This window comes from Echinococcus granulosus (assembly GCF_000524195.1).
Source record: "Echinococcus granulosus chromosome Unknown EG_S00057, whole genome shotgun sequence".
NCBI lineage: Eukaryota > Metazoa > Platyhelminthes > Cestoda > Cyclophyllidea > Taeniidae > Echinococcus > Echinococcus granulosus.
The window spans coordinates 389,592-401,842 of NW_020170437.1; the positions used below are offsets into that span (position 1 = coordinate 389,592).

Sequence of the window (12,251 nt, forward strand, 5' to 3'; positions counted from 1 at the left end):
TCTTAAATTCTACACGCAACAACTCTGCCGGGGTATTACCGCTACCGGCAAACAGCCTCCTTCATCACGTTGTAGTAAAACACAGCGGAAAACTTTTTGCAGATAATGCCCAATCGGTATCCTAGCTCAGTCCACTAGGGACAGGGTACGGCAATAAATCAGATTAAAATAAAATGGGATTAGGGAAATTCCCAGGGTTTTTATTAACCAAACGGTATTGCATGATACGTACAAAGTGTACACCGCTGGCACATTATTTAGATCTTACAAGTACCCTTCAAAATAATTACTCCTAACAGGTCATGCAATATTCTGACAGGATGTTAACTTGTATTTCCCTAAAGGTGCATGCTTACGCCCAAGTGATAGCCCATTTGAAGTACAGAAGTGGTGTACGTAAATGAGCAAAAGTGCCTCATTCATCATCAGTGGGTACACGTCACGCCTCCTAACCTATAGCCGCTGTGCAGCGTGTTGTTTGACGCATTCATCATACGCGCTTCCACGTTAAAAAAAATTAGTGCGGCACGTCTGTCTGGGTCTAGGACGTTTACATTTGAAAAAATGAAAGCATTTCATAAGGAAAAGACTACTGTTTCGGTTGCATCCAATTTGAAGGGACGCTTTGCGGCAACATCAAGTCAGAACTTTGATACGTTTTAATCCGAACAGAATTAACGGTTACCTAACATCAATGAGTGCTAGGGGAAATAATGTGCGATTAGATTTCGTGAGTCTTCAAGTCAAAACCCCCTTAGTTTGTGTAATTTGATAAATTGGAAAAATTGTTTTTAAACGCTGTTTAGGTGTTACAAAATCTAGTAATACAAATGTGAATGTTTGATGAAAATTAGGGGTAACGACACATCCCTTTCATTATCCTTACTGCCCAACTAAGCTTTTGTTCAACGCCAATTTTATTAATCTCAAAAAAAAGTTTAATAATACTCTTAATAGCAATGTTACATAAAAGTAGCCGTCTTCAAATTCGACTAGCATTCAAGTATTGCCCCCTTTAGGTTATTTATTATCCTTTACTTTCAATCGGCAAATGGAACGCACCTCATTCCAGTTTAAAAGCTCACAGTCCCACACCACTTTAAAGACCATTTCTAAGGTAGTCAAAAGACAAAAACTGGACTTCTATTTTTCTTCCTCAAGAACAGAAAGTTTGTTAATTTCATCAATGGACTGATCTAAAAATTCAGATACAATTCAGTTAGTCTTCTTTATGCGTGATTCCAAATAATGCTTCTTCACACAGAAATTAGCTAATCTGTGCCTTCCTTAAAACACCGCCACGAGGATACTCTAGTGTCCAATAAAATGCCATCGGAGAAGGGGCAGAAACTGGTCAGGTATTGGATTCGTCGTTGAAGATGTTAAAAGCCTTAACAAAATATCGGATTTTGATTTAAAATTATTTTGTTGATCCATACCCTCTGTGAATTCCTGCCTTAGCAGGAAAACAGTGCGTAGGTCATTAAATGGGGCTGTTTTACTGCACATCATTGGCACTTACCATAAGGTTTGGAGGTGTAGTGAAGATTTGGGATAAAAAAATATGATAGCGCCATAACTAGGTGGTGACTGTTCTGCAAGGCAAGCGACAACTACTAAGAGGGTGTGAAGAAATTTGCGGCAGTGTGGACTTTTGATGAAGTCAATATTGCTTGCCTTATCAACCCCAAAGGCAAGCTTTCAAAATAGCGCAGTGTCATTTATTTTGAAAATGATGGCCAAAGCTCATGGGGGCTAACTTACGTGTATCCCTCATCCCACGTAGTCACTCCATCCAACGCACATTCACATCCTTCGAATACGGACTATGCCAGGTATTTTTCAGTTCTCTTAGCTGTGAATTGTTTCTCCACTATTTTAATGATTGCAAATTATTTACTACTTACGTTAGACGTTCTTAATGGTTTTTTATTTGGTAACTATCAAAAAATGATTCAGACACAAATATGTAAATATTCTTATATTTCACCTAAAAGCGCCACTAGCACATTCCTTTGTGCCTCAAACGCAGAAATATGCGATAAAACTATTCCTCTACTCTGGCCATAAAGCTCTCTCATGCAGGAGTATAAGCTAAATGCTTGTGGTAAATGTGCCATCAATCCAGCTTAAACATTCCCTTTATAAGTCAGAATTTTTTGTCAAATTTTGCTGATTGAATTTAGCTACCCATTAAGGCAAAAGAGGCCTGCTTTGGAGAAATTGCCCTGTTTGCCGATCGTCCTGCCAAGTAAAAAACAAGTTGGTATTTTTGCCATGCACTGACATCACGTAAGTGCAATGCTGACGCTATTTGCCTCTAGTCGTTGCGCTATCTGGAGGTAGACCTTTACGCCTACAACGCAAGCTCACTGTCTAGACCAAACTTATTTCCACGATAAGAAAATAACTACGTAAAATGTGCGCATTTCGAAAGTGTAACTTTTAAAAGTACATGGCGAACAGATGCAAGTGAACAACTTTTCGAAATCTAAGCAAAGTATGCGATAGGATTTAATGGGCTACCATATTTAACAATATCAACCAAAAGATATTTATTACTTCTGTAAAAAAGATTTTTAATTCCGATTAAACAAGCTGCATTGTGTTTCGAAGCAGAAGTTGCCACGGTTTACAGTTCCACTTGTTAAATTGATCTTTAAAATCTGGGGACCTCAGGTGAATGGGATGGTATATTGCTTCTGCTTGGGGCAAAATTTTGTTTCCTCTATTCTCTATGCAGTGCATCGCGATATGGCACGAGAGCAGTTACGTCCCAAGTACTTTAAAACACCCGCGTCCCACTATTTCCCTGTGGGACAGTGTGCAAGAAACTTGGGTTTCCTTTAACACCTTTCCCATGTTTTAGTGATCACAGCACTACAAAATCATCAATAAGACCTAGGAATTAACGGAACGTTTTATTTTGTTACACAAAATACTTATTTGTATTATTACTTAAGGTAGTCATCTCTACGTGCTTTGCCCCCAGTTGGATCAAGTTATTCTGCATTTTATAAGAATCAAATAACTTTTGAGAGAGATCCGGCTTTTAAACACAAACGTGTCATAAATTAATCACGTTCTATCGGATATTATGTTCTGGAGATCATACTACCATCCCGCCAGACAAGGGCAGACATTCTGACCGTTCTAAGGTCAAGACGGTTGTTGTTTATTCCAAACAAAACTCGCCATCATCACTTTATGCAAGTGTTTATTCCTATGGGTTTCAATTCGAACGTTGATTACAGGCAGAAGAAATAATACGCGAAAATGGATACCTTTGGCTCTTCAAGGCTGAATAAATAATAACCTTGTTACGAAAATGTCAGATCCAAAACACCAGCCAATTCCAGGGAAACGCATACGATTTTTAGAAAGGAAGGCATTTCTGTGGGTACAAACAATGTCCGGGCAAATGTCAACTTAATCCAGATCTACAGTCTTTTCTTAATTCAACTTTGCCAACTACGATGAAACATTGCAGCGCTGAATCACCACAGGAATTCACCTGACTAGCCTCATCGCCACCTTGCACATGGGACGCAGATGCCTACCCTTGGCGATACGCAGATCACCGGCAATGAAGAACACTTCTTCCCCATGCCACAGCGCCTTCCTCCTCATGAAGTTAAATGTTCCATAAAGTCACCTTTCGTTGCAGACTACACTATGAGATGTTATAGCAATGTAGTAATAGTGGGATGTCTTAGTGAACACCAATAGCTTCAGAATCGTAGAGTATTAACAATATAAATTCTTCCATTGAAAAAATTAAGTCCATTCTGGATTTGGATTGTCGAGCGCTATCACAAAGACTGGGAGATTTGTAAGTGAAAAACCACAAAATGATGCACAGTCCGACTATTGGCTGCCTTTAACATTCTAAGGCCAGGGTTTTAAATGCAATTGTGCGATCGTTTTGTTAGTGATGATTGAAATTACTCATAAATTATTTAGGCACAAGGTTGCTGCAGCATCATTTACGAAACCATGGTGGTGCGTTTTTGCACCTAAAACGCCTCGGATTAAATGGAATTGATGTAGAGCAGGCGAACATTACGTGGGCTTATTGATGTCACAGACCTAGACAGGTGATGGAACATAAATAAAGTCATTCGTTAAGGTTGAGTCTCAAGCAAATAAGCATTACGTATGCTGGACCTTAATCTGTTCTTTTGTGACACTAGACTTTTAGTCTTTACGCGGTGGTAATCTGTAATAAGTCTTGAAAAACGGAGATCTCTTAAAGCGTGGGCAGCAAGTGTGCATTCAAATTCGAAGTCGGTGATTTTCGTGCAAAGTGCGAGCGCAAGTTCCCTAGACAACTGAAATGTATGTTTTGCTAGCACTTTAAAAGTAATAAGGATTTTCGATTTATTCACTCAGGTAAACTAAAACCGCTAGTGTAGTCGTGACTAAGTTTTCGTTTGAAATAGTTGTCAGAATAGGCAAATATGTCAATCATCTTGTGGAACTTTTCAGAAGGCTAAAATATTATTGAATTACTTTTTTCTTTTCGTTGGCAAACACGGCGGTGGGGAGGTGTGAACTATCACTGCCAGTTGGAGTCATGGAGTTTGATGTAGAGCAAAGATATCCTCAATATTTGGCTCAGCGAAAGTGTGGTTTCATTGTTTGTGATAAAAGTGGTTCCAACTGTACCTCAAGATATATCCACCCTCAGACCTGCAGTTAACTATATGCACACTTCAAAAATAAATACATTTGGCGCATTTGTAGGAGCGCATCGTCGAGGTCAGGATTTATTTACGAAGCCATGCGGCGGGGTCATTGCAGCGGTGAGAGCAAGTCTGGAAGTTGCGTTTACCAGACGTCGGTGGCCGAGGCATTGGCGGCTGATAAGGCCTGCCTAAGCTAAAGTAACAATGTGGGCAGTGTATGAATCACCAGGAGAATTCACCTGACGACGAAAACGACATCGTTGGTCCAATTAGAGGATGCAGGTGTCCAGTCGCGAACCATGTGGCCTCGAGGACTTTTGCGCGTTTCCACTCTCACTGCGTTCGTTCGCTTGTTCGCACGAATGCACGCTATGGCCTCATTTTCTATTTGTATCTGCTCGGATCTGCGGAAAACTGCAGTCTCCTTACAGGTGACATTACGAATGCGCGAAAGTTTCAGTTGACAAATTGATAAGCCTATTTTGAATAAAGGAGAGAAACTGATTTCATATGCTACATTCTGATTGCTTTCACTGAGTTTGCAACACGAGGTTCTAAGATGCTAGGACTGATTCATACCCGTACAAAGTGTCGTAGATGTGTCACATTACTGAAACCCAATTCTCCTGCTTAAATCACGGAACCACATAAGCAACAAGTCCACCGACAACTTACAATCACTAAAAGGTTTCATGATAAATTCTCTAAACTGAGTGCCATTTGTAATTGCCAGGGATCTTAACTACCCTACTACACTTTTAAAATATATTTAATTAGGCAAATTTGGTATTCTCCACCTATACTTCGGATATTTTGCTTAAATTTGAATAAAAAAGCCTAACGGCTGATTGAGAATGAGGAAATATGGTGTGGATAATGTAATATGAATAAACTCATCCAAATGCATCGGTCCCAGTGTTCTTGCGGTGAGTGTAACAATCCCTTATGGTTTGCATTCCCTTTTGTTCTATAGAAATGGTAGTAAAAGAACTCTTGTTGATTTTTAAGAACGCACTTCTTTAAAATGCACTTAGGAAGCAGTCCTTTAAAGAACAGCAAATTCATCATGCATAGACCTTCACCGTTATTGCACCTTATGGACCGTATTTTCTCATTAAAACGTGGTAAAATCAGGCGTAAATATGAGAATTAGCAGAATTAATTTCTTCAGAAAAACTTCACATAAATGCTTAAATGCGGCATCGACATCGTAAGTAAACGTTGAGAGATGCCTTAGTCATTACAAACACATTAGCGAGCTTTGAACTATTGAACCAGCACTCCCCAATGACCACAATGTTCACCCTACAGCATCAGTCTACTATACAACCATGTTTAATTTAAGCTGTTTTGGCTTATAAGTACATATACTTGAGGTATATTTTTGATGAATAGAGTGGAGACTGGCTAAAGTGTATCACACGTCGGCAATAATCAGTAATGGCGTCTGCAAATGTGCTCCATTATACGATTTTACCGAACTCGGTAATTTGCTAAATAATCTTTTTAACAGACTTGTGAGCCAAATCTTTTTATAAATCCTAGCCTATCTGCTGAAGTGGTTTTGAATAACGATGGTACTTGTGAAAATCTGCACCATTCTGCTCTGGAATTATTTGCAAACAGTGATACGTCATTTAGGCATTAGAGATATGATACTTTTTTGGGTTCATATTAGCAATTCTTCATTTATCAAATCCTAATCCAGAACAACTTCTTCATTTAACCTAAATTTGGGTAAATCCGCCACTGGCATCGGTTGGCCACTGTGAAGCAAAATAAATCTTTATCGTGGAGCCAAGCCACAATGTTTCATGATTGGAACTTTGACTAGAATGAAGTGTAGCGTCCCGAGACTCCCTGAAGACGAAAGAAGACAAAATACTCGGGCAGAATATATGTATTCGGCACGGAGAAGGTGTCTGGGCTATTGGCATGGCCCAAAAGGCCAGCCCACCCAGCGAGGTACAAGGGGGCTAATTCGAAGCACAAAAGTGGCGCCTCACCGGAACCGAGGGATAAACCACCATCGTATTACAGAAGCTCTTCAAGTGAAAAAAAAACAAGTTGCCGTCGAATATAGGATAATGAAGGAAAAACGGTTTATGTGAAAAAGCTATAATACTTTTGATGAAGAAATGATGAAATTGAGAGTTGGAAAGGCGGGTGCTCTTCATGAGGCCTTGATGAGAGCAGTCTCTAAGCCGCCCTGGCCCGACCGCAGGACAGCCACGGTCTCCGGCCAGTGGCAATGCAGGCGCACGACCATTGGTCAGATGGTCAGTCTGACCTACTTTGTTTGCGCGCACACACGCCAGATGCCGGTAACCAGGTATAAAAGGGCCTCGTCACAAACGGACAAATTCAGTAGCAGAAGTGCTTTAACACACGTCGGCTCCACGTGGATCCTAGGCCTTATTAGATTCACCTCGCCCCCGTTCTCTCATCAACGCCTCATTCTGCCTCTGTACACTAGACAGTCAGTTCTTCGTCTCCTGCCTTTATTATTGGAGCTATTAGATGCCTGGTGAACATCATTTGCACCGCTGTCGACATCTCCCTCGTTGTCATTCACACCTGCGGCCCTGCATCCAAAGTATCAGTGTATTTTATAATTGAGACCTGGTACATGTTGAAGTGAACCTTCTTAATTAATTCTCTTGGATCCTATATGGTTGCCTGTATGCAAAACGAGAACATTGCGTAGTCTTATAAAGTTAATTTTTCTAAAGAAATTAGGCAACGTTGTTTGCGGCGTGTGGTACAGTTCTGGATTCCTAGAAGATAACAAATAACTCGCTCGTGTATACACCCAACCATTCGCACAAACAGGAATACATCCTACTTAATTGATAGTCTTTCACTCATGTACATAAGACACAACGCAGTTCTAGTCCTTTTCGCAATCCTCTGTCTGCTCATACCCTTATGTGACGGATTCAAGCAGGGCTTTCTCCCCCTTTCCTCCTTGCTACATCCAACTGACGGGCTCACACATGGATATGGGGATATCGACAATCATCAGACGATGCTCGGTATGTTTTTGTTCTCTTTTTAATTGGTGAAAAGAAATTCACGAGAACATCTGTAATCTACTTGAATGTGTCCTGACAGAGGTTAATATATTGAATATTTTACTAACCATAACCAAAGCACTTTTTTATTGAAATAATCCCAAAAAGGCGGGTTTACATTCAAACTCCAGGAAATTCCACGTTGACATCGTTACTTGACGGCCATAACAATCCTTAATGAATTGCTCTTGATGAAAGTGCTTAAAGTGTTGGCAATTAGCGTAATTGCAAATCATTTTTGTGCTAGAAAGTACAAAAGGGCCAATAAACTAGTGTAAGGTGTAGTTTGGTCCTTATATTTTGTAATAAATTTTTGGGAATATTTACCGAAATTCTGAAATATTCTACTATTAATTTTTTGAAGAGTAAATAATTGCAATAGTTTAGACTTATATCCGGCCATCAAGTGCAGGAGGTTCATCGAAAACGTCCTGACAAATATTGTCGAGACAGGTGAGAATGTAGCAGATGCTTTTACCGTCCTACACCCGAAATTGACCCAACTTTTAGTTCAGTTAAATTATTTTGCGAAGCATTAAGCATTTATTCATGGTGGTGGCGAATAACATGAGGGTTCATGAAATCTCCACTCCATAAGCGCATCAGATTTTGTGAATGCAGAGAAAGTGGTTCTTGTGATATTTTGCAACAGGCGCACAGAATGACACTTGTAAACTGCCACGACTTCTTAAGCAGCGGCTTTTTCCTCCGGGAGTGTCAAATCTCGTTACCCTATTTTTACTTTCGCGTAAACACTCAAAATCCCAAAAATCGCTTTTTCAACAGTTAAACAGATAAACCGTTGAAATGAACTGTGCAAGCACATAATTTTTATACATAAATTGCTTAATTAGACACAAATCCAATTCACATATCTATTCATCGGCCCGTAATTTATTTCGAATTAAAATAAAAGCACGCTTAAACTTGGAACCATTTTAGAAGTTCACGACATTTGACCGAGTTGGAATGCAGTTTGAAATGGTTACTGGATAATGCACGGGTTTCACATGGAAGTCTTTTCTAAATATTTTGAGGAAAAAACAAATTTAGTCACTTGTACTTAAATATTTATGCCACGTTAAATCGTGCCTACCAGAATTACTGAAAACATTTGGAATTAACTTCTTCAATGGCAATTTGTGCTTCATATTCCCAAAGTTATAACCACATAGTGCCCAAATATAAGCCCATGATGAACGGTGATTTATCTGTTATCCTCGCATAATATAGAAGTTTAATGGTATTCTGCAACGTTAATAACATTGCCTAATGTATAAAAAAATGAAACTTATCTGTACCTCTGTGGCATGTTCCCAGTCCCCAATTCAGATAATAAATGTAAAATATTGTTGTTTCTTCTCCATTCAAACGAATGTTTCCAAGATTTTGTGGGAAAGGCTTCTATTAGAAACCACAAGCTGCGTAGAATCATGGAAATAAGCATCTTAACAGGAAAGTAGTACTAAAGTCATTCATGATCAGCATGGTTTATTGAGAAGATCCTTTTTTTCGCACATATATGTGGATCATTTATGGGGTTGGCAATGAACTCACTCCTATGAAAGTCTTATTTTTTTGCTTAGCCCTATCATGTGACAAATCGGAAGCTTAAATTGCCTGTACTGTTTCATCTTCAATGCAATCATGACGTTCAAGACCATCAATCACCAATCAAGTCCGATAATAACATTGCATTTACTCTCCTCATCAAAGAAGGTGCATTAAATTTGGTTAAATTTAAGTGTAATTTGTTCTAATTTTTTGATCTGAAATCGACACTTTGGTATCAGTTCGGCTTGAAGCGGCCGGAGCTCTAGCGGATATGAAGTTGCCGGAGAGAGTGCTGAAAAGACCACGAGAGTTGCATCCTGTGATGATGACTCTCTCGAAGCGGAACACTGTAACCATGCAACGCCATTGGAAGGTGGAGCAAGCGTCTTATACAAACGGCGAATCCAATTCCGATGGTGGCGATGCTGACCGACACTGGGACGAGAGGATGCAGATCAACATGACAGCCGGTGAATCCGTGCCCACAGTCAGCTTCAAAGCGGCAGAGGAAAACACCATCGAACTGCTCGTTGTGGTAACCAGGAAGATGCATCTCATCCTCAAAGGCCGTCTCACTGAATATCTGGTCGCAACATTTGGCGCTGTATGCTGTGTTTACTCCTCTTGTTTTCCTTTTAAATTTTCGCTAGTCTTACAATGTACACTAATACCATGGTGATAAACAAGAATGAATTTGTGAAATTTAATGTTGGTCAAGAATTTAGTCATATTCTAGTTCAATTTCTTCCTGAAAGTTGAGGATTTTAGTTCTTATGTGATTTGTTACAGTAAGACTACTTTTTTTACCGTTTTAAGGTGGCCCAAAACTTCAAACACTGTAGCCTTAAAGCTTCGGTCAAAATCAGCATTGTTGATATTATTCTTCTGGATTCCAATTTCGCAGTAAGTTTATTGTCGATGATTCCTCTTAAGTAATCTCATTATTATAAGTTATGTACTTTATACACTCAGATTATTGTTATTTAACTCTGCAAAAAGCCAATAGGAAGATAAAACAATTCGCACTGCCCTTTAGCGCATAAGACTTAATGACTTTTGACTTAAAGTGAAGTCTGAAATAAGTGGTGTTTTGTTATCCTCTATTTGTTGTCCCGATGACTGGTGGCACAAATTCCCTAAAGTGCAAATACCGGCACCGAGATTCGCCTTTCGCCTCGTCAGCAAAGATTAAATAGCACAGTTTTCGATGCGTAGCATATCGCCGAATGGCATGGCTCATTAGTTTCGTCCTAAACCCAAGTGCAACAGGTGGAATTAGGTTGTTTACGTTGGTTACCCACAGTGACTCTGCATTTAACCGATAATGCAAATGCCAAAAGCAACCCATGTTACGAGACTCAGTTTCTGTCCACCTTTCCCTTGTAGCGACGTGAAGGCCTCGAAGATTGGTCAAACAAGAATCACGAAGAAGTGATGGGCAAATTTTGCCACTGGGTAAACAGGATTCGAAGACCAACAATGAATTGGGACTCGGCTATTCTCCTCAATGTTGGGCAAGTGGAAATGCATGTTCATCCAATCTAATTAACGCAGACAGTTTAGTGTCAGACGCCAGAGACAAGCAATGATGAACTTGATCAGTCGAGAATGTAATACCTAGACTTGACTTGACTCAAAACGTAAACGACCTACAAATAACTCCCTATTCTACAATATGTGAATGCTGCTACGTCATTCGTAACGCACAGGATCTAACAAAAATGTACTAGTTGTACTTCTTAGTCTAAACCTAGGTTTACTGCACATTCGAAATGTAATAAGCCTTCACTCGTAAGTTCAAACGCGCTAACCCATTTGAATACTTTGGTGTAGTTTTTTGTGATTTAAAAAAGCAGACAAATTTTCTCCTATCACTATTTTTGTATTCGGTCCTGGTCGGTAACACGAGGTATTATTATCATTTTAGGAATTTCAAAACAACTGCACTTGGTACGTTTGCTAGATTTATATTTCAACCGATCAAGTTATGATCCCAATATGAAATCTGGTATATATATTTTATTTTCCACAAATCTGGTCCACAATTAATGACCACTTCAGCACAGCGGTGGCTAAAGAAAGGGTACCTAGAAGTACCTGCCAGAATGTTTAATGCAGATTTCTATGCTGATTTACGTTACAATTTTAGACTTCACCATCCCATGGAATTGATTGGTAGGATTCGGAAAAACCACTTTGCGATGCTTACAACCCATACGCAATTGCACACATGCTTTGAAATTGTGATTTTCTTCCACTTTAACACATTTGAGCTAACAAGTAGAATATAACAACACATATGGTAACAGACAGTACTACTGACGAGAGTGCAACACGTTTTCACTGAATAAAGTACTGATTTCGCATAGAGTTGAAAACACCCGTCGGTGGCTTACGGTGTCAAAATGCACGTCTTAAAGCGCCATATAAAATCATGTAACCGTAGTGAATAACGCTGGCAATGAAAAAGCACACACCCAGAAGTACGGAATGCGCAATTTTTATTGAAACAGAGTGTCAGTCCATATTTTTGCTCTCTGAAAATACTGGAATATTGAGCTCTTCTTTAAACGAAATTACACGATCCACTGTTCAATGCAGTAACGGATGAAATCAGCTCTGACATACACTCCTAAGTCTCCACACGGTTTGCGTTTCCTAAATAAGTGAGCTAAACAGTACCATAACATGGTTTAAAGCTAATAGTGTATCCTATTTATTAATCTCACGTCTTTTAATCAAAAACGACTGATTCGCTGTGGATGATATTGCATAAACATTCGAAAAAGCGACTTCAAGCTTACTACAAATACCGGAAGAGCCCATGGGAATATTTAATGCTAGATCAAGTTTCCGGTATGAGAACGGGGATGTCCTAATTTAACGCGACACACATGATCCCCACATCATCCGGTCTATCCAATTAGCTGAATTA

General features: G+C 39.5%; 1 protein-coding gene across 1 annotated transcript; it reads left to right on the forward strand. All coding sequences in view use genetic code 11, as the record gives it.

Moving 5' to 3' along the window:
• Window positions 1–6,829: 6,829 nt before the first annotated feature.
• EGR_06478 (ADAMTS5 peptidase (M12 family)) lies at window positions 6,830–10,861 on the forward strand (the record flags this gene model as incomplete). Its single annotated transcript, XM_024495727.1, has 5 exons — window positions 6,830–7,020; window positions 7,566–7,723; window positions 9,556–9,920; window positions 10,133–10,219; window positions 10,703–10,861. The coding sequence occupies 5 exons, from the start codon at window positions 6,830–6,832 to the stop codon at window positions 10,859–10,861; spliced, it is 960 nt and encodes a 319-aa protein (XP_024349888.1).
• Between the last annotated feature and the right edge of the window lie 1,390 nt (window positions 10,862–12,251).